This window comes from Protopterus annectens, chromosome 1.part0 (genome assembly GCF_019279795.1).
Source record: "Protopterus annectens isolate FY-2018-M chromosome 1.part0, PAN1.0, whole genome shotgun sequence".
Lineage (NCBI taxonomy): Eukaryota > Metazoa > Chordata > Ceratodontiformes > Protopteridae > Protopterus > Protopterus annectens.
In genome coordinates this window covers 1662251242-1662279123 of record NC_056725.1, presented here as the reverse complement: position 1 = coordinate 1662279123, position 27882 = coordinate 1662251242, and the positions used below count along the sequence as shown (strand labels likewise).

At 38.8% G+C, this 27882-nt stretch overlaps 1 protein-coding gene across 2 annotated transcripts in view; it reads right to left on the bottom strand.

Moving 5' to 3' along the window:
- Positions 1 to 27882, bottom strand: part of SGSM3 (small G protein signaling modulator 3) — a 1391341-nt gene that overhangs the window by 1029868 nt on the left and 333591 nt on the right. For both annotated transcript variants that reach the window (XM_044068352.1, XM_044068343.1), the window contains exon 3: positions 4349 to 4434. In XM_044068352.1, coding sequence (XP_043924287.1) covers positions 4349 to 4434 — 86 coding nt within the window. The remainder of the gene's footprint in view (positions 1 to 4348; positions 4435 to 27882) is intronic.

The following is a 27882-nucleotide window of genomic DNA, read 5'->3' as shown; positions in this document are numbered from 1 at the left end:
TAAAATTTCAGCTGTTTTTAATTTCCTCCACTTCATTTCTCTGCTGACTTTGTTCTTAAAATGATATGCACACGTATAAAAAACAACATTAACACAGATCAAAAACAAATTATATAGATGCCTACACACTGCTACTATACCATGACCTTTTCACCACTGGTCACAAAATGTTCCTCGCCTTTCCTTACAAACCGTTGATACAGCTCTATTGTTTTATATGCATTGCTTGTACCTTAACTCTTGTAGGCAAAACAGCTATACTTAAACAGTAGTAGTCTTACCTTCATCTCCTCTTTTGTGTAAATGAACTACAATTTTATGTTGAGAAAGAAAACATTGTATTCCCCAAATCCACACTCTATGCCGTATTCCAGCTACAAAGATAACAATACACCATTTAAACTACTTAAAAAAAAAAATGAAAGTTCGATCCAGTTCAAAAATAAGGCATGTTTTTCCATCTGCTTAATTTCTGAAAATAAATATTTATGGCAGGCATTATATATATGATTTGCTCCCACAGGTCTGCAAAACTGCACTGAAACTTCAGAAATAACATGTCATTTTTAAGATTGCCTTTCAAATGCTAAAACTCATACTTGATCTTTACATCTACATCTATCAGTGCAAATACTATAAAAGTCTTTTTAACATTATTCAGCCTTGGTGGAAAGAACCTCAAAGCTCATTCTGAAAGAGTTTCAAGTAGATTGAGTTCACCATGATACCTCTAAACTTCTTTCGTCAATAATCAAGGACAAAGTCAAAAATAATTGGGGACAATGGGACAAAATTAGGTATGATTTGTAAACACTGCTCTAATTCAGTTAGAAACCAAATAGAACAAGATGTTGCATTGACATACATTTTCTGAAGAATAAGTAGTACACAACAGCAATGTCTGGCATCACTGACTGGCTGTAATCCTCAGGTACTTACCAGAGGATCAAAAATCTTATGAGGGCCAGGGAAAAATGTGAAACAAAATCAGGAATGTTCTGCAAAGTCAAGAACACTTGACAGCAACATCCATTAGAGCTACAATAGCAAATGTTCTCTAGCTTAGTTAATGCCTTGATAGGGTTAATCAGTTCAGTTACTCCTGTGGGAAGCCCAATGAAGTGGATGGCATTCCCAGTGTTTAACCAATTGGGCAGCTTCTTTTTCCCCACCAGCTCCATCTTCTCCAGTTGTAGCTCATCATGAACCTGAAATTTCAGCCAACAGTACAGCAAAGAAATAAAACTAAATGCATTAAGAAAAGGATTAAGGTTGAAGATTTCTTCAACAAAAGCAGTCCCTCCGTGGAGCCATACAGTCTGAACTCAAAACAGTATATTTTGCCCATTGCTTACAGATGGATTCATTAGTAAATTTGCAGTTCCCTTCAATCAAGGTTTCTACTAGCACTGGGATATATGCAATTTCTCCCTGTTTCTTTGCAGTTGATAAAGTATATCCATATTTTCCATTTTTTTTTTTTTTTGAATAAGGGAAAGGATGTAAAGGAAGTCCTACTCGCAATGGATCTACTGATACTTTTTCTGTAGAGTTTTCATTTATTTTCTTTTACGTATTACCTTCTGCTGATTCACCATTAGTAGGTGCACACAGTTTTATGTCTGCTTCTGCATCTCCCTAGCAGGTTTGTAGACTATTCAGATGCCCAGATTGTTTCAAAAGTCAGTTATCATATCCTAAATTCCAAACCCTTTATCTCAACATGAGTGCATATCAGGAATAAACTAACTTTTCTTTCCTGTGGCCAAGGGAAAAAATCAGGGTCTTCATAAACTTGACATTTACCTAGTTTAAGAGATTTACACTTTTCCCAAAGTTTAGCCAAGACAAATACTTTCAGGTGGAAGGAACATTTGTTCACAATGTTTCTCTCATAAAAGCTGTGTAGTTACAGTCTTCAGATTTTTCTATGATGCCAGTAAATCAAGAGGTTGTCTCAATGAGATCAGTTTTCTAACTTTATTACTTTCTCTTGGAATCCCTTCTGTTTTGCCTCCACTTCTACACATTTGCTTTTACAGTCTGCCATTTCTGTCATTACTAAATGGACAGCAACTGAACAGTTGGAGTGGGCATCTTCTATTTTTTTCCATTCTTTTACTTCCACTAATGTTCATCATTTCTGCATATATTTTATACAGTTTCCTGTCTTTATTTACAAGATCCATTTTCATTTGCTTACTCAGTCAACTACATACATTTTTATCATGCATTCTTTAGAAGACAAGGATGTTTCAGAACTTTGCTTTCCTTTATTTCTGACACTTTTTCTTTGTAGAAGAAATACGGATAACCATCAGAATAATGTTTTCCAATTTAATTTCTTTTAAATCTTTATAACTGCTAAATATGAATTTTATTACATCTCTCATTTAAGAGATAAAAATAGGGTTCCCAAAACGTCAGCCGTGTACCAGAAGACTCTGTCTTTAGCTTCTACATTGCTCAGATGTACGCAGTAAAATTGCATCTGCCCATCTTCAGGAATTTTATTCTCCTTCCATGATTTGTTTGAGAGGTTAGATAGTATTGCTGCCAGCCCTACTCTCAGTTCATCAAGTAGGTTTCACAGCTTCACAAGTTTACCTTCTGGAGGTTCTTTTAAGACTCTTTCTTCTGTGAATGCAATGTAATAATGCCTTTTATCCTGGGTTCTTCTACTGCCTTAATTTATTAAAGCAACACTCTTCCACCATGAATGAGGATGAGAACTCTAAAGTTAGAAGCCTTAGTTTTCTACCATCATCCTCCACACCCACCCACAAAAGGCCAATGCTTCATTATGTCATACATTAAATGGGATGTGTGAAGTGACCACTGACTGACAGAATACATAGTCTACCACTTTGACATTTTTTTTTTTTTTTTTTTAACTCTTCACAGCTGACCATGAGCTGCCACCAACACTTATCCTCACTCATCAGGTCTACCAGACCTACCTTAGTCTCCTCCACATTATACCCGACCTATGCCTGGGGCAGGTGAGGAGATGCAGGATCCTGAAAGGGCATCATACTGCTGCCAGGGAACATGTCTCTAATTCACCATAAACCACCTTATGCACAACCTCCCAGCCAAGAGGCATACCACTTATAGGGTGGAGCTCACCGCGCTCTTCACACTGCTAATGCAGTGAGCCAGGTTTTTTCCCTCTCACACTGGCTGCTCACTCATCTCATCACCCATCCCTCCAGCACCCATGGCGCTAATTGAAAACAGGTCATACGAGCACAGTCAGGACTTTATCCATCTGAGCCATAGGGCAGGGGTTAAATTATTAATTGCTGACAATGACCTTTAGCTGCCATTTGTTATTTGAAGCACTATTAAAAGCTGCAAATCTGCATGAATACTGTCCGTCTTAAATTACTTTACAGAAGATGCCTAAAACAGTATATATCAAGTTATCTTATAGCCATAGTTTTAATCTACAATACTACTTAACTTTTAAAATTAAAAAAAAAAAATAAAGTAGAAAACAGTTATCCAAACATTAAGGACCGAAAGCTGCTAGGAATCTCATAAAAAAGTGGTAATGCACAAAATACTAGTAATCAAAGTAGAACAATATCTTTCTGCAATCACTTTTTTAACCACACTGCTTAACCTCTAGCAAGTGTTCTATAATATATACATGAAGAAAGAGAATACTGAGCATATCTGTTATCATTATTTTTACCTCTTATTTTGTTATTGGTTGCCACCAATTGTAACCCATTCTCCTTGTAATCTTATTCCTTTTGTTCCATTGTCCTACTGGCCTCATCATACCCATAGTAGGGGGCGACAGCCAACTGCTAGATGGCTGCCATCCTGGCAGGATATTTTATACTATACCCCTTTCTCCCCACAATGGTGATGGGTACACTGCAAAAGCAAAGCCTGCAATGTAGGTCTCAGTGGTGACGGAGTGCTTTGACAAACATACACACCAAATCTCAAACTACAGTCTTTTGCACTTCTTCACAGGCTGAACCTTCTGTCTTCACCCCTTTCCTGCTACTATACCACCTGCTCTACAACAGGATATAGTCATACTACGAGCTGAACACTCCCTTCCCTCCCTCCCTCCAGTAAGGATAAGTGGATCTTGCCAACCCAGTTCCACCCTGAACCTCCCACTGGCTCATCCAGTACAAAAACTTGTTAACTGAACCCATCCTGTCAAAGTCTCCCTTTGCATACATGGCTCTCTTTCCAAAACAATATAATCACACTATAAACATCTTAACTTCTTCTTACTAAGTACAGACTTTATTTTCTTACTTCACTAGAGGAGAACAAAATAATCATAGCTTAGTAATCTATAACCTGAAAAGCTACTTACCTGAGCATACTTGGCAAGGATGTCTTGGGGCCACATACTTGGGGTCAGTGCAGAGAAAGGACCACCTGCAGTTGGAGTGTAGGTCCCTAAAATGGAAATAAAGATGCATAACTTATTTACTCACACAATAAATTAAATTTTACTGTAAAAGAAATATAAACCAATGAGTAGACAAAGTCCAGTTCTAAATTTCTTTTAAAAGAACTCATTTCTTTTACACAAGCTTATCAAATATAAAATTAATCTCCATGCCATAATGTTGTAACCTACATTTTACTGCCCTACTCAAATAATTAAGTACAGGAAAGCATGCCTTGTACCACACTATAAGAAATAATTCATAACTTATTCTTCACCTCAAGCTAGCTTAGAGACCAGTTCCCTAATGTTACATAAACATGAAGCTAAAAACAAAACAAAATGAATGCCATCAATTTTTGAAAATATTAGGGACTATGATCACTAGGCTCTGTTGAAAAAAAAATAAAAACATTAAAATCTGTCAAGGGTAGAAGTTACAGGACTGTTATGTTTTTTTCATGTTAAACACACATATACAATTCACACTAAAACAAGCCTTTACTTGAAGACCTTCTATTTATTTGTTTAAAAAGATGGGTCCATGGATCCTTGTCAGCCATGTCATGGGTCAAAGCACAATAAGATGTAATAACATATTTAAATTACAGTGTGGCCTACAGTACGATATAGTCATTGTTAGATACTGTTAGGTAACTGATTAATAAGATGTAATTGGATTACAAATACAGCAGGGATAAAACAATGTAAGAATCATTAGACATTAGATGTAATAAAAGATAACATAACAAAATAACAAAAAAGCATCAAATAAATATGTCCTTAGAATACCAAACATTCCATTATCTTTGTAACAGTGATCGTTATAGGCAATAGCCAAGTATACTAACAATTCATATTAAAATTTCATATAATTTTGTTCATTCCTTATATTATAGAGAAGCTAGTTCCAGCACACAGGTGAGAGACTGTCAAACACCCATCTCTCTCACTCAATGATCTGGCAATCACAGGGAATAAATAAAGGATTTACTTTTTAGTCTTTGCACTACTGGAAGGCAATACTCTAGGTGCAGCACAGTAACAATTAAGAAAAGGTAGTGAAGGAAGTGGTCCAGATGACTGACGGAAGCAACTGGTGAAAGCTCTGTGACTGAGAACTTTCCTCTGACAGAAAATATAATCAAAAAATTAAAATCTGGAATTACTTCTTAGCTAATTTTGTTCATTAATAGTCAGAAAAAGATTTATAGCTTCAAGTTCTTCAAAAGCTGTAATTTTCCTGTCAGAATTTCATCTGCTAGGCTAAGAGAATAGAACATGAGCCACTCAAGAAACGGTACTCAGGATTTTTGTGTTAAAAAGACATCCAGTCGATAATATCTAGTATCCAGGGTGTATTATGTAAAACAGACAAACTGGATACCAAAACAGAAAGTTTCAAAGAAGAGTTCAGAAAGAAGATGGAACATTTAGAAACTCTTATGAAACAACAAAGTGCACAACTCAGCAGTATGGAGGAAGTTTTAAATGGTCACTGAGACAGAATAAATGAAGGTGAATCTCAGACTGTATTTCTTTTAAAACAAAACAACTGGCTCATAGATAAAGTTGATGATTTGGAAAACAGTGAGATAAAGTAACATTAGAATTCATGGTACATCTAAAAAGTATGAGGGAGACAATATAATAAACTTAACAACCTTGCTACATAATCTACCTGAAACTTTATCTTTTGGAAATGAAATGGCACACAGATCCCTGACAGCACCTTAGAAGAAAGAAAACTCACCACTTCATTCAATTTTAGTTAAGTTTATTTCTAGCTTAGAAAAAGCTCAACTGTTAAAAACAGCTTAGTCCAATCCCACTATTAAAATAGGTGATCATGTAGTCAGGTTTGACAATAATTGTTTCAGTAAAGTAATGAGTACAAGAAAATCCCTCTTCCCACTGATTAAGGAACTTAAAAAGAATGATATTAAAGCTATGTATGCGTTTCCTGCAAAGGATCAAATTATTTAATTCTGAAGAGACTAAAATATTTAACACATTATAGGAGGCATCCACTTTTGTTAACAAAATCCTTAATAATATTGAAAAAATGGATGGGAACACGATATCTCTCAAGAGACGGAGTGAGTTAAAGTCTTGGAAAACTGCTTCCAAAATTCAAAACCTTAAAAACAAGTGACTTTTATTTTCTCAAACAGATTTACCCTATAAGTAAAAGGTATGTATTGGACTTTAAGCTTAACTATTTAAGCACATATTTATAGATCAAGTTAAAACATTTTTCATGATAAGGAAAATAAATGGTTAGTTTTACTATATTCACAGTGAAATACTTAATATATTTCATTTTACTAAACTTAAAAATGCATTTCTAAATGTTAAACAAATACTTCCTGTAAGATAATGTCATTAAATTATAAGCAACAGAATTGGTACCTTTAAGACTATATGTTAATTGTATTTTATTTGTTTAACTTTACTTAGTATTTGCATTGCTGAGTTAAATAAATGTCATACCTAAGAAACATGCTAATTAGAAGTGTGAAAGTGGTGATGATATTTTCTTTCTTCCTGTGCAACACATTACTTTCACAGAGCATTCATGAAACAATTGACACAAAGCTAGAGAAAGAATGTTCCAGTTGTGTGAAAATGTTTGATTCTTGTTCCCTTGCTTCCTGCCTGCTCCTTGAACTGTTTTGAAAAAATCTAGGTCAAAGTTCATCAATGACGCATGTGAACACAGGAAGGAACTTTCTTTTTTTTTAGTATATCTACTCAAATGAACACCTTTTTCTTAAAATATTTATTTAGAAGTCTAGAATCGGTGAAACAAAAGCTATACTAATGTTTTAGATTGAGCTGTTACTGATGCATAATTTGCTTATATTTTTCTGAATGTTAATATCTTATGCTGTAGTCTTATAAACTAACTGTATATATTAATGGAAAGTAAAGTTAGATATTTCTACTGATTAGACCAATTTAGAAAAATAAGAATATAAAACTTAGACAAAGTTAGCAGATGCTGTATGCTGTGAGTTGTCATTTTCACATGCTGTAATCAAATTCTAATATCAGGATAATATGTTTACATCAGAATAGCAGTTCACAATGGCTAAAACACACATTTAAATAAAATACGTAGGAATTCTTTATATTATATATATATATATATATATATACAGATAGATAGTCAAGACTGTTTGTAATACTAGAATTAACAAGAGTAAACTTATGAATAATATACAAATGTAAAATGAATGAAATATCTACTATGTAAGATTAATAAAAGAACAGTATCAGTAAGTTAAGAAATGTATACGCATGCTATAATCTCTAATAGAGAGTTAATGATTAAACAGTTCTTTGACTGGGTGATTTTAAAAATACAGGTTTTATAGAATAAGAGAACATTAGTGGGCAAGTAAGACAGAAAAATATATTTAAATAACAATTGGCTTATAACAAAGATATGCATTACATATACCTGTGTATCGCCAAAATATTTACGTACAAGCTCTCATTTAACTGACATAGATAATCACGTAAAATATTTGAAAATATCATGAAAGCTGAAATTTGATGCTTGGGCATGTGAACTTTTAAGTTTTTTGCATATTGTATGCTATTAGATTCACTAAGACTATCTGAAATAACTCATTTCATAAGTCACAGCTGAAATTTGAGTGTTATTTTGCTGAATCAGTATATCCATTTTGATAAAAAGTAAAGTAGATTTTTCAATATATGTGAGCCCAAGAAGGGAAAATGGGATTTGAATCAAGTACATTGTAACTTTTCAATACAATATAGGCTGTAATTTTCTTTTATTTCATAGAAATAGCAAGACATTCTCTAACCTCAGTAATGTACATATTTATCATATTAAGAGTGTTACACAATTTTAAAGATATAGACAGCTGTACATTTAAAATGTTAGATTTATGATAAGCTTTTGTTAGATTTATAAAATGTGTATTTTTATCATGATAAATACATATATGCATTGATTTTCCCTTTGTATAATAGTTTAGTATGATAAGATTACTTATCTGTAAGTTTACAGATATCTGTCTCTTCAAGCCCCACTCTATTCTACTTATTTATTTAGAGATTTAGTTATAATGATGTTGCATGATCAAATAATTTAGGAATATTTAATGGATAATTTATAGTACTATTACATAAACAGGTATATAGTACACTATTTGTTGGATTATTTAATATTTGTGATTAATAGAAGAGGATTATTAAACGTTTATGTAGTAATAGGCAACAGTTTTAAATGGCAAAATCTGTAACTAAATTAATAGTCTCATTATTTGTAATTAGCTTTTGGCTAGATTTTTAATGCATTTTAGGTATTGGTAGGTAGAGAGAGTATAGTAGTTTGTCTATCTGACAAACTAGGAACTTTGGTAGCCATGGTAGGTAGCGTTTTATTAGTAATATATACAGTTACAGTTGTAGACGTGTTTTTGTTTTTTACAAGTTTTAGTAGTTCAATTTATAAAAAGGAAGAATTAAAAAATGTGAAATGTTATGAAGGTGTTGGAGGAATGAATTAGTGTTTTATATACAATTAAACGTGTTATATTATCTTTTAGAAAACATATTTTTAAATACAGAGTATGGATAGTTTTAATCTATTGTCTATAAATGTAAATGGATTACAATAATGGCAACTAATTAATGAGATACCTACAATTAAATAGAGGAAACATTATATTCTTGCAAGAGACTTACTTGCAAAGGTACATATTTAAATGACTTGGGTTAAGAAATGTTATCTGCTTCTTTTAACAAAAACAGTAGAGGTACTGCTTTGGAGAAAATCTACTGTAATGCCTATGGTCATGGAATCCATTAATGATCCAAAAGGAGTGTATACATTTGCAATAATTAAATATAATGGCAAACTGTATATACTAGCTAATTTTCTGGATTCTTGCAATAGGTGCAAGAATAGTTAAGGATCACTTAAACTTACTACAAAGTCACTGGAAGGGTAGTTTAATTTTATCAGGGGATTTTACCTGCATATCAAGTATAGAATATAAAAGTGAACAGAAAAAAAGTTAAAATTCTGGCATCAGCTAAAGCACTAAACAGAAGGATTAGTAATAATAATTTAGTCAATTTAATAGTAAAAGCAGAATATAAGTCATTGTTCTTTACTCATTATTCATATGCACATGGGAAGCAAACTAGAACTGACAGAATTTATGCCTCTGCAGATTTACTTAATAGAGTGAATTATTTTAAAACTGTTCCTTGTCCTTCTATCTGATCATAATGCACTAAGTATTAATATATTATTGGATAAAAGGAAATTTCAGATTATGTATAGAATGCCAGTATATATGATGAAATTAAAAGAATGTTGAGTTACCTTAAGGAAAAAAAATCAGTAATTTTTTTTATCTTTAAATGATAACTGTGAGGTTATTAAAGTTATATTATGGGGCTCCTTAAAATGTATATTAAAGATAGAATGGAAAGATGGGCTAGCAATAAAATGAAAGAGTAGGATAGATTTGTTAGAAATACAAGATGACATACACAAATAGAAGCTTATACAACAAAGAAATTAGACAATACTGAAATCATTAAAAATTAATGACAATGGGTCTATATTATGTGATTGAAGAATCTCTTCTTCAAACACATAATCAACACATATACAGCGAGTGCTGTAAACTGTGAACGGTCATGTCCTCAAATTTTTTCCCTCGGGGGGGGGGGGGATTCACGTGGACATAAAATAAAAAACAAACTTTAAAACACCAATTAAGGGGGGGGGGCTTCACCCACCACACCCCCCCTAACTAAATATACCAACTTGGAGATCACACTACATTGAAGAAAAGGTTGATTCCCGATAATAGCCAAATGAACCCCCCCCCCCCACCGAGGAAAAAAATTTGAGGATGCGGCCATTTGCGGTTTACAGTGTTCGCTGTATATGTGTCAATTATTATTTCTCCTTCGATCACATAATATAGACCCAATGACAATGTATCAAGCAGTTTTAATGTGGAGATAGTGTTAGAAAAAATAAAATAACACTGTTATGGGATGCCTTCAAAAAATCTACACAGATTAGCTAATACAAGTACAATGTTAAGCAAAAAGGCACTAATCAATAACATTCAAAATTCTCACACCAAGTTTGTTTCAGACATAGAGGAAATGTTTAATATTTAAAAAAAAATTCATGAGGATCTTAAAAATAAAAACAATAATACTGCTTATTACAAAACTGCCAAGTGTCGAAAGAAAAATGTTACCAATAAACTTTATGACCAACAGAGATCTTTGTTGCATAACCCATTACCCTAACAGAAGTTAAAGAAGCTTTTAAACGGAAAAATGTTAAAGCTCCATGGCTAGATAATTTAAGTATGGAATTGTATAGTCTGCATCCATTAAATATTTTAGAATTACTGAGTGACGTTTTCAGGATAATTCAGTGATAAAATAATTCCTCCTTAATGAACATTTTCTGTAATCTCACCTACACTTAAGCAAAGGTAAATAAGTTCGTTTCCTCATATAGACCCATTTCATTATTAAAATTAAACTTTAAAATATTTACTTTTATCTTCACTACAAAATTAAGAGATATAGTACATAAATTAATAAAGATCAACAGGATTTATAGTCAATAGATTAATGTATGATACTATAAAAAGGGTAGTAACTATCTTAGATTTGGCAAAAGGAATAGACAAGAAATTGGTCCTAATTTATTTATTTGATGTTTTTTGCCACCATAGTCTGACTGAGCACAGGCTCATTTTCAGCAGAGGCCTGGGGGTAAAAGCCCCAATAGATACAAGTAACAAAAGGCATAGCCTGCAATCTTATTCAGTAGTAACAAACTAAAGACCAGAACCCATATAGAAAGTTATACATAAAAAGAGATATATAAAGGAGCATAAACAGCACATAAAAATAGTAGGAAAAGTTTGTTTCATGTGAACATAAATTCATTATTATATATGTATAACATGTGACTGTCACCAAAAAACTGTACATGGTGTAGGTGAGGAGTTTGGATACAATGAAGTAATTATTGTGTCAGTAAAAAAGATTGGACAGAGTTTCTAGACAGAGAAAGTAAGGTGATATTTGTGATGAGTTTACAGGCGAGATAACATGGACATATATCAAGTAGACAGAATATCTATACAGGAAGATAGACAAGTAATTGAAAAAACAATACAGCCAGATGTCACCCAAGAGTTAGACAAAAGGGAATAATTGTCAATCAGTAGTTACACAACAGCAGAGCCAAGAATTAGATAGATGGGACTTTTTAGAAGTATTTTTAATTGTGAGTGACTGGCCGTGGTTAGGATGTGCTGAGGGGGTTAAGTTCCAATTCATGGAGATTCGATTACAGTTGAGAGCATCTCCAAAGTGATTGTTAGCTTTTCTGACTTGTAATAGAAGCTTGTTAAAAGATCAAGTGTCTTCTGTTAGATTGAGGCTGAAGTAGACTATGGAGTGCTGGACACTTGTGAGGTTGGTATATTATATTGTGGGCAGTTATAAATTGGGTGAAAGTTAGGTAAATAGGTAACTCAAGCCAATTTAGTTGTCCTAAGGCAGTGCAGTCATTGGATCTATGTGGTGAGTTGGTAGCAAATCTGGCAATCTTACTGTAACAAGCATGTAGTTTTATTAAATCTGTTTTTTTTTTCAGATTGGTGAATATAGGAGAGGCATAAAGAGTAGTAGAGAGTAAATGAGTCCTGGCAATACATTGCCTTGTGGAGTGGGTGAGGTAAGGTTTAATTCTGTAAAGTGAACCTAGTTTATTGTCTTTTTAGGGTAAGAGACAACAAACAAAGAAGTTAATGTCTTACCATAACGTTCCATCTGTGTTGTCAATCTTTATCTATTCTTGACTTGTGGGTTACAGTTCCAATACTCGGAACCGATCCGGCCGATATATAGCTCGCGTCAGCCAAAAAATCTCTCCAGCTGCAAGTCTACCCATAATGCCCCTCTCCACATTACTTCAGATCGCGTTTGCAATCAGATAAAGAAGAGACCCTAATATATATTAGAAACCTTGTCCAAGGCATCCTTAACAATAAGAACCCAGGACAGAATGTTGCTCCACCAGAAGTCCAAAGGAAGGGGCACGTGGAAGCGATGCAAGAATAGATGAAGATCAACAACACAGATGGAACGTTATGATAAGACAACTTCTTTATCTGATGTTGTCAATCTTCCATTTATTCTTGACTTGTGGGACAGAGTTCCCAGCTACCTTAGATCCTGGGTGGCCCTATCAAAGAATATTCCTGAGAACCATAGAGCCAAAGGAGGCTCTCCCCCTGGAAACCATATCAAACTTGTAATGAGTAGTAAAAGTGAGTGGCTTAGCCCAAGTTGCAGCTGCACAAATTTCTGACGTGAAAGCTTTAAAATGAAAAAAACACTGAAGTCACCATAGATCTGGTAGAATTTGCCTTCACTGGCATTCGGAATCTTAGCTTTTATTTTGTGTAAATGTAAGATATGCAATACCTTAACCATCTGGACAGAGTAACCTTAGACACAGGTTGGCCAATGCTGATCTTGCAAAGGATACAAATAACTTTTCTGATTGTCTAAATTGTTTATATCTATCCAGATAGAAATATAATTGCCTATGCACATCCAAAAGGTGCAGGCAGTACTTGCCTTTATTAGAAAAATTCAGAAAAAATACAGGCAAGTATGGACTTGTTGATACTGGTCTCTGAAATCACTTTAGGAAGAAAGGTCGGGTTTGTTCTGAATGATGCTCTTGTCTTTATGGAAAACTAAATATGATGTTTTAGAGTACATAGCCTGTAATTCAGAGACTTGCCTTGCTAAAGTGATGGCTATGAGCAGTAATGTCTTCCAGGAAAGGAATTTGAAGTCACAGGTTGCTGCAGGTTCAAACAGAGGTGAAGTAAGCGATTGCAACACAACAGTCAAGTCCCATTGTGGTAGCGGCTCTTTGAAAGGAGGCTTTAAATAGATGGTGCCTTTAAGAAAAACCTTAGAGAGCCTGTGTGAGGATCAAAGGCTGGTTCCAGACCACCATTATGGAAATTTGAAACAGCTGCTAGGATAACCTTGATTGCAGAAGCTCCTTTACCATAGATGGCAGCTAGAAATGCCAGAACTTTTTCCACTGGCACTGAAAAGAGGTCTCGACCATTATCAGAAGCCCAAACAGAGTATCTCTCCATTTACTAAGGTAGAGAGACTCCTGGTGGATGGATTATGGGATGCCAACAAAATATGCTGCATGGGAGAAGGAATATTATTATGCTTGGTGACTAACGGAATTAGAGAAACCAAGCAGTCAGCTTGAGATTCTGAAGGTTGGGATGCAACAGCCCCTGGTGATGGGACAGAAGGTCTGGAAATGGGTCCAGAATCCATGGGCAGTGAAGTAGGTGAGGCCAGAGGAAGTGAAACTATATCTGTCGAGGCCAGTAAGGAGCAATGAGGATAACTTTGCTTCTCAACCTAGCTGCTTTCCTGAAAACAGGTATCAAAGGGAAGGGGGGGGGGGACAAAACCTGGGGGCCAATCATGGAGAAGAGAGTCTCTGGGGAACTCCCCTGAGGGGGAATTGAGATGAAGTAGCCTCTGCACTTGTTGTTTAGGGGTGAAGCAAACAGGTTGCAGCAACGTTGGCCCTAGCGAAGAAAGATCATCTTCACTACTCTGGAGTTCAGAGACCACTCATGAGGCATGAGGCATGAGGATGCATCTGCTCAGTTTGTCCACTATCACGTTTGAATTCCCCGGGATGTGTGTTGCTATCAGAAAGTGGTTGGAATTTATGGCCTATTATTGCACACTTCTCGACAAAGGGTGTAGGACTTGGTTCACCCCTGTTTGTTCATGCACCAGACTACTGACATGTTGTCTGATTGAATAGCTATCATCCCTTAAGGTAAGGCAGACAGAAATGCTTATAATGCCAAAAGAACTTCCCCTCAGCTCTAGGACAGTGATATGCAGACTGGCCTCAGACGGGGACCAAGTGCCTTGGATGGTCTTCCCCACCCCATCTGGGAAGCATCCATGCTCACTATAGCCTTGGGCTGTGGAGGAGCAAAGGGATGGCCCAGAAGAATCTCCTCAGACTGCATCCACCAGGACAGGTCATTTTTGCATCTGCTGGATGTGAAAACTAAATGATTCATGGGGTGGGTTAGAACAGACCACTGGTTTGCAAGTAACCACTGAAGAAGCCTCATGTGAAATCTTGCCATTGGAACTGATGTGATAGCTGCTGCCATGGAGCCCAATGCCTGCAGATTCTGCTGAGCTGGTATTTTGTTTGAGTGAAGGACAGGATGAACCTGTGACTGTATTTTCTGCAATCTGTGTAGGGGGGAAGCGATGCCACACAAGATACAGTGCTGAGGCAAGCTCCTATGAATTCCATGTCCTGAGAAGGGTTTAGTTGAGATTTCACATGATTGACCATGATGCCCAATTGTTGAGATAATTCCAGAATGAAGTCTGTAGTAGTAGATGCCTGGTGGAAACTGAGAAGCCAGTCATCTAGGTAAAGAAATGCTCTGAACCCGTGCAGCTTCAAGCATGCTGTGATTGCTGCCATGCATTTGGTGAACATCCTGGGGGCTGTGGCAAGACCAAAGGGCAGCACTCTGAATTGGAAATGACTGGCTCCTAACCAGAAGTGGAGAAACTTTCTTGAGTGTTTGAGGACCTTTATGTGAACCTCCCACTCATTCCCACTCATCGGAATCCATGTCCTCTGTAATGGATTCTTCAGGAGAATCAACGCGTTTCCTCTTACACAATCTCTTCAGAGGAATCTCCTCAGAGGGAACATCCAAGGACTCCTCCATGGGAACATCTGAGGAGGACTTAGAAGAGGCAATTCCTTTAGCAGACAAACTTTGCGACCTTGTAGCTCACTGTCCAGGGGTCAAGGTTGGCAGCAGAACCAAAAGACGTGGGGTCACAGGGGAAGACCCTGGTAACCCAGGAACCACCTGAGATGAGGCAGTGGCCAAAGCTCTTTCCATGGCCTGAAAGGCAGGCCCCTTCCTGAGGAGGGATGGGAGCCCGGAACAGAGGAACTGGGGTCAAGCGCTGCCCCAAAAGACCCACCTGACAGACCGGAACTGAGGACAGGTCCTCAGCCGGTGCAGTCTAAAGAGATACAGCCAGCTGCATAGAAAAACTCGGGGCCAGCTCGAATCCCTCAGGCTCAATGGCAAAGACACAGTCCCAGGGACCAGAGAGTGCCGAAGGCACAGAAGGAGCCAGGTGAAGACAAAAGTATTGTTGGCGCCGAAGCCATTGGAATCTGAGAAGTTGGAGTTGAGAACTCTAAAGCCTGTGCAGAGGTCAGAGGAGGAGAATAAGTGGGGGTCGAAGGTGAATAACCGCCCTGCATTGGAAGGGCGAGAGGGTGGAGAAAAATGAGGGAAGACATCTGGCTATCAGGATCTGACTGATCAACCTAACAATATCAACTTCAGAGAAACTTCTGATGGAGCGAATAGAAAACCCAGAAGGAGAGTCAGGTCTCTCTATGAAAGGACTAGGAAGCTGTCCAAGGAAGGAAAATAAGTAGTTCTGGGTTTGGCACCATCTGCTGTATGGGGGAAATCAGCACCAGCATGGCTGTTATGGCAGTGGGCACCGGTCTCGGAGTCGTAGTTACAGTAGGAGCAGTAATCGCAGACTGCATAGGTGTCGTGGTTGGTGTCTAAGGCACCAGTAAGTTTTTTGGTGCCGAAGATTTGGACAGTACCGAAAGCTACTGAGGTTTGGACTTCAGCTCCGTAATTGAACCTTCAGAGGCATGTTTGTGTTTCTTAGCAATTGGTGCCAATGGAGAGGTCAGGACTGAATGGGAGGATTTTGATCCAGAGGACAGAGGAGACTGGTCAGCCTTGGTCACGACTTTCTCAAAACGGGCTCTAAGGAGCCCTTCGAGAATGAGTTTATTGTTTCCTCTATAGCACAGTTCTATTACTGAAACCCTGGCAGATGTAACAGTCTACACTGAAATGGGACACACCCAAACAGTAAACACATTTCTCATGATTATCACAGTTTGGCAATTTTCTGCCGCACGCTATACATTGTTTAAAGCCCATAGTACAGCCTTTAGGTTTTTCTGTCATATTCCTGAGAAAAAGAGGACTGAAAGGTAGAGAAGAAGCAAAAAGGAAAGATCAAAGATAGAGAAGCTCAGTCACACTTTAAAAAAGGGAAATAATCTACCAATAATGGTAGACAGACTACCAACGGTGGAAAAGAAAAAGAGAGGGGGAAATTGAAAACTACCAAACAATGATAGAAGGGAAGAATTACTAATGATAAGGGAAATAACACACTCACCAAAGGGTAGACCAAAGATTTTTTTCTTTTTAAAAGAAGGTAAAGATTTCAGAATCAGTTATAGAGAGAAGTAAATATATAAAAAAATGCACTTTTACTGGGAGAGAGGAATCGGCTGACGTATGTTATCATAAGAGTGGCAAACGAGATCTGAGGTAATGTGGAGACTGGCATTATGGGTAGACTTGCAGATGGAGAGATTTTTTTTTTTGTCTGATGTGAGCTGTATACTGGTTGGATTGGTTCCAGGGATCGGAACCATTATACACAAGTCAAGAATAGATGAAGACTGACATCAGATCTCATGTTATTATTGATTGTAACCCCAAGTAGCTTAGTGTGTGATACAGGTTCGATCTTGAAACTATTAGAAGTATATATCTGAAAAGAGGAATGCAGGTCTGAAGTTTTGTTATGTGAAAAAATCATTAGTTTTGCTGGGATTCAGAATTAACTGACAGTAAGACAGTCAAGATTCTACTGCTGTGAAGGAAAGTTAGGTTATTCCTAGGAGTTTAGAGTGAAGGGGCAGAACAGATGAGCGTGGTATCATTTGTACACTGTAAAACTGTAGCTAGGTGAGTGGCAATGTGAAGCCTGTTGATGAAAATGTTACATAGGAGTAGACCCAAGACAGAACCTTGTGGAACACCTAATGCAACAGGTAACAGAGAGGATAAATCGTGTTGCCATTGTACAGTTTGCTGTCTGCCAGATGGGCAATTATGGAACCATCTTATACCACACGAAAGGAAGACTCCACAGCATATATTCCAACATATTAGGTATAGTTGGAATATATTAAAAAAGGAATTGAATTATTTGTTTGATAAAAATATTAGTTTCTCATATAGAAGGGGCAGAAATATTCAGGACTTTTTGGTCCATAGTCGATTTGAAATGCCAAATATGCTACTGTATACACAAGTTACTCAACAGGGTATGAAAAGGTGCGGTAAATGCACTATTTGTAGGTTTGTTGTGAAGCAATTTGATGAAATTAATGGAATTACTTTTGAAACAAGGGGAACTTATAACTGTAATTCAACAGCAGTAGTGTATGGTATTGAATGCCCCTGCAAAAAATATTATATTGGAGAAACCAAAAGAACATTAGCTTGTAGAATTAAAGAGCATGTAAGAGACATTACAAATAAGAAAGAAACTAGTCCCTTGGCTATGCATTTCAATAGCCTTCATGGAGGCAAAAATGATGGTATTAGGGTAACAGTATTGGATAGTATTCAAAATACCAAATACTTAAATGACAAATGTATAAAACAAATGTTAAGAAAAAAAGAATTGTATTTGATACTGAAATTTAATACTCTCAAACCAAATGGTTTAAATTGTGACTGCTCATGGAAAAGTCTACTTTAATCAATATATTTTTAAAGGAAAGTTATGCCTTTTATGTTTTTTAAGTTTTTAGTTAACTGATTGTATAATTGATAGTTAATTGATTGTTAATTGATGTGGGAGGGGTTTGTTATATATAAAAGCAGTTGGAAGTTAGTATAAGATTATCTTTTACTCTGAAAAGGCTATCTGCCGAGGCGCTAGAGAGAACGATATCTATACATTGGTTGTGTATTACTGGTACTGTGACATTGGTCTTTCAGTGGATTAAATTCTTTATGGTTGCTGTGGAGTCTTCCTTTCGTGTGGTATAAGAAGTTTTTTCGTCAGTATTTGCTGTGGTATCCAATTATGGAACCATGTGAGGGATGTATAGCTTAAATTAAGGGATGAAAGTTCATTATGAAGTTTTTGGTGGGAGACATTACTGAATGCTTTAGACATGTCTAGGAATATGGAGGAAACTAGACAGCCGTTATTTCTGTATGGGTTGATTGTGTTTGTGAATGTTAGGAGAGCTGTAGTAAGTGCTACTGTGGTTGGGCTGGAAGCTATGTTGGGAATTAGTTAGAAGGTTATTTGATAGCAAATAGTTCAGGAATTGGGACTGAATGCATTTTTCTAAGATTTTTGATAGAGGAGATATATTGACCTAAAATTAGAAACTTCTGTACATGTCCCTCCTTTATGAAGTGGTGTGACAAGCTATTTTTCAGATTTTGGGAACATACTGTTCAATTATGGAGCGACTGATCAAAATGGAGACTGGATAGGAGACAGCATCAGCAGCTATCTTGAGGTATTCAGAAGGTAAATTATCAGCAGCAAGAGAAGTAGCTCTAAGTTTGTTGAGTGATTTCTTTATGGTGCTGGTTTCCACGGATTTGAAGGAGAAGGCATTTGATGGATCTTTTGTAGTTTTAGGAATGGTTAGAGGCGAGTTGTTAGTGTTGGTCAAAGTTAATATGGGGCTAATGAAATATGTATTGAGTGGCTAAACTGTCTACATTATTTGTGGTAGTAGGTGCTAGGGTTATGGATTGACCTGGCTTTAGTAATTGATTTATGGTAGCCCAAATTTTTTTTTGGGGTTGTTTTTATATTTATTTGTGTGTTGCAATGTAATAGGATTTTTTTTTGGTCATTTTTAACCTGTTTCTTGGCTTTATTTCTTACCTGCCAGTAATCATCTAGAATGGTTTGATTTTTGTTGGGCTGGCAGTGTGCCTAAGCTTTATCTCTGGTTTTAAGTAGGTTCATAGATGAAGTAACAGCTTAGTCTCCTTAGTTAGTCAGGGAGTACAGTTTGGTTTAATTCTAATGGTTCCAGGGGGTGCTTGACTGTTGAGTATGTCTAAAAGTACAGTTTTGTACCTACCATAAATGTAGATGTTCGAAGATCCACATTGCTGCAGTCCTTACATATGGGTAATCGGCTGTCCTCGGTCGGCCCGAATACCAAAGTATTAGGCTGACGTCGGTCATGGGCGCTCAGATCTGACATCAGAGCATCAGGGTATTAAAGCGCATGACCGACGTCATATCCTTAGTCTTTTCTTGCCCCAGATGTCAGAAGGCCCTAAAAAGAAAGGCCAAAGCCAAAAATAGAATATTTCCCAAAAGGCATGTACAAATAACAGCTACCACCCAAACCATACAACCATTCCAAACTACAGAGGGGAAGGAGGGAGGGTAAATTGGACTGCAGCAATGTGGATCTTCGAACATCTACATTTATGGTAGGTACAAAACTGTACTATGCTCTTCATCTCACATTGCTGCAGTCCTTACATATGGGTAGAATCCCAAAGCAGAGGTAAAGGGAGGCTGGCAAAATCATAAAGCATTGGGAGCTGCCAAAATGCCCTGTAAGATTGCAGTGGCAAATCCAGCCCTAGATTTGGAATAAAGAGGAAGGTGGTAATGTTTAGAAAAAGTATGCACTGAACTCCAAGTAGCTGCTTCCAAAATGTCTTTAGTAGCTACTCCCCTTAAAAAAGCTGTAGAAGTGGCAGTAGCCCTAGTGGAGTGAGGTCTGATTCCAGCCGGAATCTCCTTACCATGATGAGAATAACAAAAAGCAATACAAAAGCCAATCCACTTAGAAATAGTTTGTTTTGAAACAGGTTTCCCCTGAGAACCCAAAGCAAAAGAAACAAACTGCTGAGACTGTCTGAACCCTTTAGTCCTGCTCAAATAATAACGCAACTGCCTGTGAATATCCAAAGTGTGCAAAATTTTCTCCCCTTTATTTTGGGGATCTGCATAAAAAGTAGGCAAATGAATAGATTGGTTCAAGGCCACATTTGAAACCACTTTAGGCATAAAAGTAGGATTAGTACGCAGAGATACCCTATCCTTATGAAAAATTAGGAAGGGTTCAACTGCCATAAGAGCCTGTAATTCAGAAACCCTTCTAGCAGACGTAATGGCCAACAAAAAAGCAGTCTTCCAAGACAAAAACTTTAACTCAGACGTAGCTGCAGGTTCAAAAGGAGGTAAAGTAAGTTTTTCCAACACAAAATTGAGATCCCAGGAAGGAGTAGGAGCTCTACGCGGGGGTCTTATGTTCTTTGCCCCTCTAAGAAATTGCTTAAACAAAGGATGAGAAAATAATGGAGGGTCACAGTCATAGTGAGCAGAAATGTCTGCAGCATGGACTTTTATAGAGGAGAAAGACAAACCCTTGTCTAATAATTCTGTAAGATATTGAAGAGAAACACTTAAATCAGGCCTGGAAACATCAAAGCCCCTTGTTTTGCTCCAAATTAAAAATCTCCTCCATTTATCAGCATAAACTTTCCTTGTACTAGGCCTTCTGGCCTCCAAAATAACATTCAAAACTTGTTGTGGAAGCTGTGACCCTCCAGGTTCTAGAACAGAATATGCCAGGCTGTTAGATGCAGGGACTGAATCCTGACATTGAGGAAATGATTGCCCTCCTGTGACAAAAGGTGCGGAATCGAAGGCAAAGGCCATGGAGGCTCCGTACTAAACTCCTCAGCAGAGGGTACCAGTGCTGTCGAGGCCAATCTGGAGCTATTAGAATCATGGAGGGCTTGTCTTGTCTGACCTTCAAGAGTACCTTGGGGAGGAGAGGCAGAGGCGGAAAGGCATAGACGTGAAGATTGCTCCAACTGAATGATAGAGCATCCACTTTCCAAGCTGTGGGATGAAACATTTTTGTGCAAAACTTTGGCAACTGGAAATTTAGTGGAGAAGCGAACAGATCTATGTCTGGAGTTCCCCATATCACTGTCAATTTTTGAAATACATGAGGATCCAATTTCCACTCATGGGGATCCACTATCTGTCTGCTCAAAACATCTGCTAAGGAGTTCTGTGCTCCTGGTAGAAATCTTGCCTGAAGACTGAGGTGTAAACTGAGAGCAGTCTCCCACAAAATCATTGCTTGCCTGCAAAGAGGGTACGAATGGGTTCCCCCTTGCTTGTTGATGTACCACATGACAGTTGTGTTGTCTGTTTGAATCAACACTTGCCCTGGGTGAAGTAAATCCTTGAAAGCCATTAATGCAAACTGGACTGCTAACATCTCCTTCAAGTTGATATGTAAATGTTGAAGTCTGGCAGGCCACGTGTCTTGCACCCATTTTCCATTGAGGTGTGCTCCCCAAGCCTTGTCCGAGGCATCTGTCGTTAAAATCTGACTCGCCTCTGGTCGGGTCACAGAGAGTCCCTTGTTTAGGTGACATTCCTGAGCCCACCACAAAAATTCCTTTTGAATGCAAGGTATTATTTGAATGACAGTGTCCAGATCTTGGCAGTGTTGTGTCCATACATTTTGAGATACCATTGTAGCTTCCTCATATGCAGTTTGGCATTGGGAAGCACCAGAATACAAGATGCCATGAACCCCAAGGCTTGAAGGACTGTCCTTGCAGTCAGCCTGGACCGTAGAGACAATTGATGGAAGTAAAGAGTAAGGTTCTTTTGCTTGTCCGGGGTCAAAAGGCCATCTGGGAAGCTGTATTCAGTCTCACACCCAGAAAGCACATTTCCTGAGAGGGTACTAGACTGGACTTTGTTTCGTTCACAGAATACCCTAGGCACCTTAACACTGCCATCACATACTGTAGATGATGAAGAAGTTCGTACTTGTCTTGAGCAAGAATTAGGCAATCGTCCAAATAAGGATAAATCTGTATTCCTCTTAACCGTAAGAAGGCTATCACTGGAGCCAGAACCTTTGTGAACACCCTGCGCCGAGTAGGTAAGCCAAAGTGCAATGCAGAGAACTGATAATGTAAAGTCCCAGCCAAAACGCAGGTACCTCCTGCAACTGGGCCTGATAGGAACATGAAGATAAGCCTCTTTGAGATCCAGAGTTACCATCCAGTGATCTTTGCCCAACAGAGGTAGAAGTTGTTGCAACGTCAACATTTTGAATTTTGGAATGTCTAGGTATGTGTTGAGAATAGATAAATCCAAAATCGGTCTCCAAGTGTTTCCTTTCTTTGGTACTAGAAACAGGCGAGAATAAAATCCTAGGCCCACTTCTGACAGAGGGACCTGCTGTATAGCCCCCATTTGAAGAAGTAAAGAAATCTGCTTGTGAGCCTCTACTCTTTGCTGAGGAGGAACGTCTGGCATGCCTTTGAAAGGAGGCAATGTATGGAAATAAAACTTGTAGCCTCGGTCTATAATGTCCAACACCCATTTGTCCTGGGTGACTAAAAGCCAGTTTTGCTTGAAGAGTGCCAACTTTTCTCCCAAAGGAGCTGCCAGACAGGAAGAATCTGGCAGCTGAAAATGCAGATCATTGGGCCTGTTTACGAAAGGACTGGCCCCTGCCCTCACCTGTAGATTGTGCAGGTGAACTCCACGTCCTAGGCCTGAAAGTACTCTGAGCTCTGCCCCTACCACGTCTAGATCTACCCCTAGACTGTGAATCAGAAGAAGGATAAGCCCATCCCTTAGTAGGCCAATTCCTGCTAAACTTAGGAGACTGCACCTGCAAAACATCTTTAACAGTCTGCATAGACTTAGCCTTGTCTTCCATTTTCTTCAAGACAGATTCCACAGGAGAACCAAACAAAACTTCAGACTGTAAAGGAGCATCCAAAATTCTAGTTTTAACATGCTCTGACAAATTCTGATCCTTAAGCCAGGCGTGCCTGCGAAGAACTGAACCAGTGGCAGCCACCCTAGAAGAAGCCTGTAAAGCATTGAAACCACACTGCAAAGAATGCTTACCCACCTGTTCAGAGGCATGTACCAAATCCTGTAATTCTTTACACTCTATGCCCTCTGCCAAAGCATCCACTTTAGATTTTAGTTGAGTAAGAAGAAAATTCTGATACTTCAACATATGAAACTGGCAATTCAAAGCCCTCATTGCTAATGTGGAAGAGGTATACACTTTCTTACCCCATCTATCCAAAGCTCTAGCATCTTTATCAATAGGAACTGGATTCTTTACAACAGAAGCCCTGACACCCTTAGGTCCCTGGCTAATAGTTTCTGGGTCAGCCCTTGGACTCTTATACAGATATTTATGAGCCTCAGGTACTCTGTAATACCTGTCTGGCTTAACTGGCAGGAGGCAGAGAGTCTGGATTAAGGGAAGCCTCGGAGAAAACGTCTTGAACAACATCCAAAACAGGAGGTATAGCCAAGGGCCTATGTTGTGGTAAAAACAAAAATTCCCTAAGCCTCTTTCGGGAATCTGAGAAATCCTGACCTTCCCATTTAAAATGTTCCCTCATAGAATGCAGGGTTTCTGAAAAGAAAAATCCTCTGGAGGAGAAGCAGAAGGAGTGGAATCCTCTGCGTCTGAATCAGAATAAGGAGGAAAATCCTGAATGTCTTCAGCCGAAGACTCTGAGTAATCTGAGGCCTGCTCTAAACTTTCCACCTCTGGCTCCACCCTAGGCCTCTTATCAGGAGGAGGCATAGAACCTCTGATTAAAGAAATTAAATCTTCTGCCATTTTAAGCATGTGTTTTTTAGGCACAGAACCTGCAGAACTAGGACTGACACCCGTGGAAGGCAAACCAGGCCTGCCTTTAGAAGGAGCCTTAGAGACAGAAGGAGAAGGCCTAACCACCTTAGGTAAGGAAGGGAGAACAGCAACCTGAGAGGCCCCCTCAGCCTGACCTGACTCCTGAGAGGCCACATCTTGCAAAATTAAAGCCTCCCCCTGAGACTCAACTGAAACCTCGGCTGGATCCACAGATTCCACCGTAGTTTCTAAAGAACCGGCGTCCGGAACAGACGACTCATCTTGTCTGGACTTTAAAGATTTGTCTTTGCGTTACTTCGCTGTAGCGGGCGTCGAAGGATCCGACGGCATATTATAATTACACCGCTTACTGAAGACAAGCCTAGCGCAATCTAACCTACGTTTAATGGTGCGCTTATTAAACCTAGCACAAAAGCGACACCCGACTACGTCGTGCTCAGGTCCCAAACAAGGAATACAAAGAGAGTGGTAATCCCTATGCGGTATCTGTTTCCCACAAGAAATACAATTATTCACTTTTTCTGACATCCGGAATTAACTGAGGCAAGAAAAAACAAAAATATTCCCCAACGGGGTACTTAGCCCAACTTGGTTTCGGTCTGAAACTCAGAATACGAAAATTTCAGAACTCAGAACGGCACTTGCAAACGCTGCTTCTGCATCGGACCATGCGGCAAAAAAGACTGAGGATATGACGTCGGTCATGCGCTTTAATACCCTGACGCTCTGATGTCAGATCTGAGCGCCCATGACCGACATCAGCCTAATACTTTGGTATTCGGGCCGACCGAGGACAGCGGATTACCCATATGTAAGGACTGCAGCAATGTGAGATGAAGAACATCATGTGTTATACAAGTATGACATGGCATTATCTAGTGGGAGTGATATTAGTCGGGTCCAGTTCCATTGCTGTTAGGATGACAGAAAAAAATTCTCACCTCAGACATTTGTGTTACATGTTTGTCTGTATGTAGTATTTTTGGGGAAGTGTAGATATTTTCTGATGAGGTAAGTGAGTAGATGGTCACTAACAGTATCTGGGAGACAACCTGACTGGAAGACAAAAGAGAAGTTATGTACTCACCATAACATTCCATGTTTGTTGTCCTTGATCTCACCTTAATTCTTGCTGTTTGGGTTCGGACCCGATCCTCAGCTGTGACTCGGCCATATACTATAGCTCGAGAGCTTTTACTGGCTTGAGGCAAGCTCCTATCCCAAGTGGTAGTTACCCAGATCTCATTTGTGATAACCCAACATTAGACCATATAAAAAGATAAGAGATATACTCTACTTTACATTTCCGGTGACACCTGCATATAAAGGTGTGATCCCTCCACCAAAGTAATAGTAGTACATTGAGACTAGCCATAAGGAATGGTATAAAGGAAACCCAGCCAGTATAGCCAATAACACAAGGGACTCCTCTCGATCCGCCAGGAAGGGAGAAGGAGGGAGGGAAGCAAGAAGGAAGGCGAGATCAAGGACAACAAACATGGAACATTATGGCGAGTACATAACTTCTTTATGTTATGTTGTCCATATCTCACCTTCATTCTTGCTGTTTGGGACAGCGTCCCCAGCACCTGATTCTTGGGTGGCTCACTGGAAAAAAAACTCTTCTGGACCATGGAACCAAAGGATGCTCTGTTCCGGGAGGCCACATCTACTTTGTAATGAGTGATAAAGGTATGAGGATTAGCCCATGTAGCTGCTGCACAGATCGAATCCAAAGGCAATCTGGCTTGAAAGGCAATAGAGGTAGACAGGGCCCTTGTTGAGTGCCCTTTAATTTTTCCTGGAAGTGTTTGTTTACACAACTCAAAGACATGTTTTATAGTGTCTGAAAGTCACTTTGATAAAGTCACCTTTGAGACCGTACAACCTGTTTTATTGTCTGCAAAGGATATGAACAAACTGATCAGATTTTCTAAATTCTTTGGTCCTGTGTAAATAGAAATGAAACGGTCTATGAACATCCAATTGATGAAGCTTATACTCTGCCTTGTTGGCATGACTGGGGAAGAACACAGGAAGCTCTATGAATTGATTCAGATTGTATTCAGAACATACCTTGGGTAAGAAAGAGGGGTTGGTTCCGACAGAAACCTGATCTTTATGGAAAATCAAGTAAGGTGGATGATAACTGCAACCAAGAAAAGGGTCTTCCAAGTTAGAAATTTGAGCGGACAGGAAGCAGAAGGTCCAAAGGGAGGAAGAATCAGAGCAACTACAACTAAAGTTTAGATTCCAGGGGCGAAGAGGTTCTCTTATGGAGGTCTGTTAGCTTTTAGAAAAGCCTTGCATAACCTATGGGACATATTGGAACCCATTTCTCCCATATGGAAATTTGAAATGGCAGCTAACTGAACTTGGATAGTAGCTGCAGCTGCTCCTTGGTCAAATGTTTCAGTGAGAAATTCAAGAATCTTTGAAATGGGAGCAGTAAATGGATCAACCTGATTTTTGCCTGCCCAACAAGAGAACCTCTTCCATTTACTAGCATAAAGTCTCCTAGTAGTGGGTTTATGGGAGGAAATTAAAATGTGCTGAACTGCTGGGGAAACATCGGGAAGCCTGGCTAAGACCGGAAGTGGAGAAACCAAGCTGTGAGCTTGAGAGTTTGAATGGAAAGATGGACAGCCCCCAACTGATGCATCAAAAGATCTGGCACTGGCTCCAGGATCCCAAGCTCCCCTTGCAGGTGAGGCCAAAGGAATGGGAACCATATCTGAAGAGGCCAGTAAGGGGCAATGAGGATTAACTTGCAACCCAACGACTTTGCTTTCTGAAGAACCTTGGGGAATCAGGGGAAAGGGTGGAAAGGCATAAAGCAGTCCCGGGGGCCAATTGTGAACAAGTGCATCCCTGAGTGACTGTCTCGGTGGTGGGACCAGGGCAAAGTAGCTGCTGCATTTGTTGTTGAGGGGGTGGCAAACAGATCACTGCATGGCTGGCCCCATCTGCAAAAAATCAAGTCTGCAACTTCTTGCTTCAGGGACCACTCGTGAGGCATCAGGATAGCCCGGCTGAGCTTGTCCACTATCACGTTGGATTTTCCCAGGATGTGCACTGCAACCAGAAAGTGGTGGGAAGACATCGCCCATTGCCAAACTCGCATAGCCTCTCGACACAAGGGGTAAGACTTGGTTCCACCCTGTTTGTTGATGTACCATACTACAGACATATTGTCCATTGAATTGCTATAGTCCCTGTAGGTAGAGAGTCCTGAAGTGCTTGCAACGCTAGGAGCACTGCTCTCATCTCCATGACATTGATGTGCAAGTGTTACTCCTGTTCCTGCCAAGTCCCTCAAACAGTCTGTCCCAGATAATGCCTCCCCCACCATATCTGGGAAGAGTCTGTAGTAACTGTGGCTACAGGTTGGGTGGGTAGAAATGGCCTGCCTATTGTCACCATAGGGGAGTGAAGCCACTACTCCAGATCCCTTTTACAGAATTCTGTGATCAGAATCTGATGTGACATGGGTAAATCCTGGAATGGCCATTATGCAAATAGAAGCCATTGAAGAATTCTCATGTGGACCAGCACTTTGAGAACAAATCCTGCTTGAATCCTCTTTTGTGTGAACAGTATGACAACTTGGCGACAGATCATTAATACTCTTTCTTGAGGCAGCTTTGCTATCATGGCGCTTGTGTCTAAATCTGCCCCTATAAAGGTAATATACTGACAAGGCAACAAGGCAGATTTTTCGTAGTTTACGGTGATTCCAAGTTGA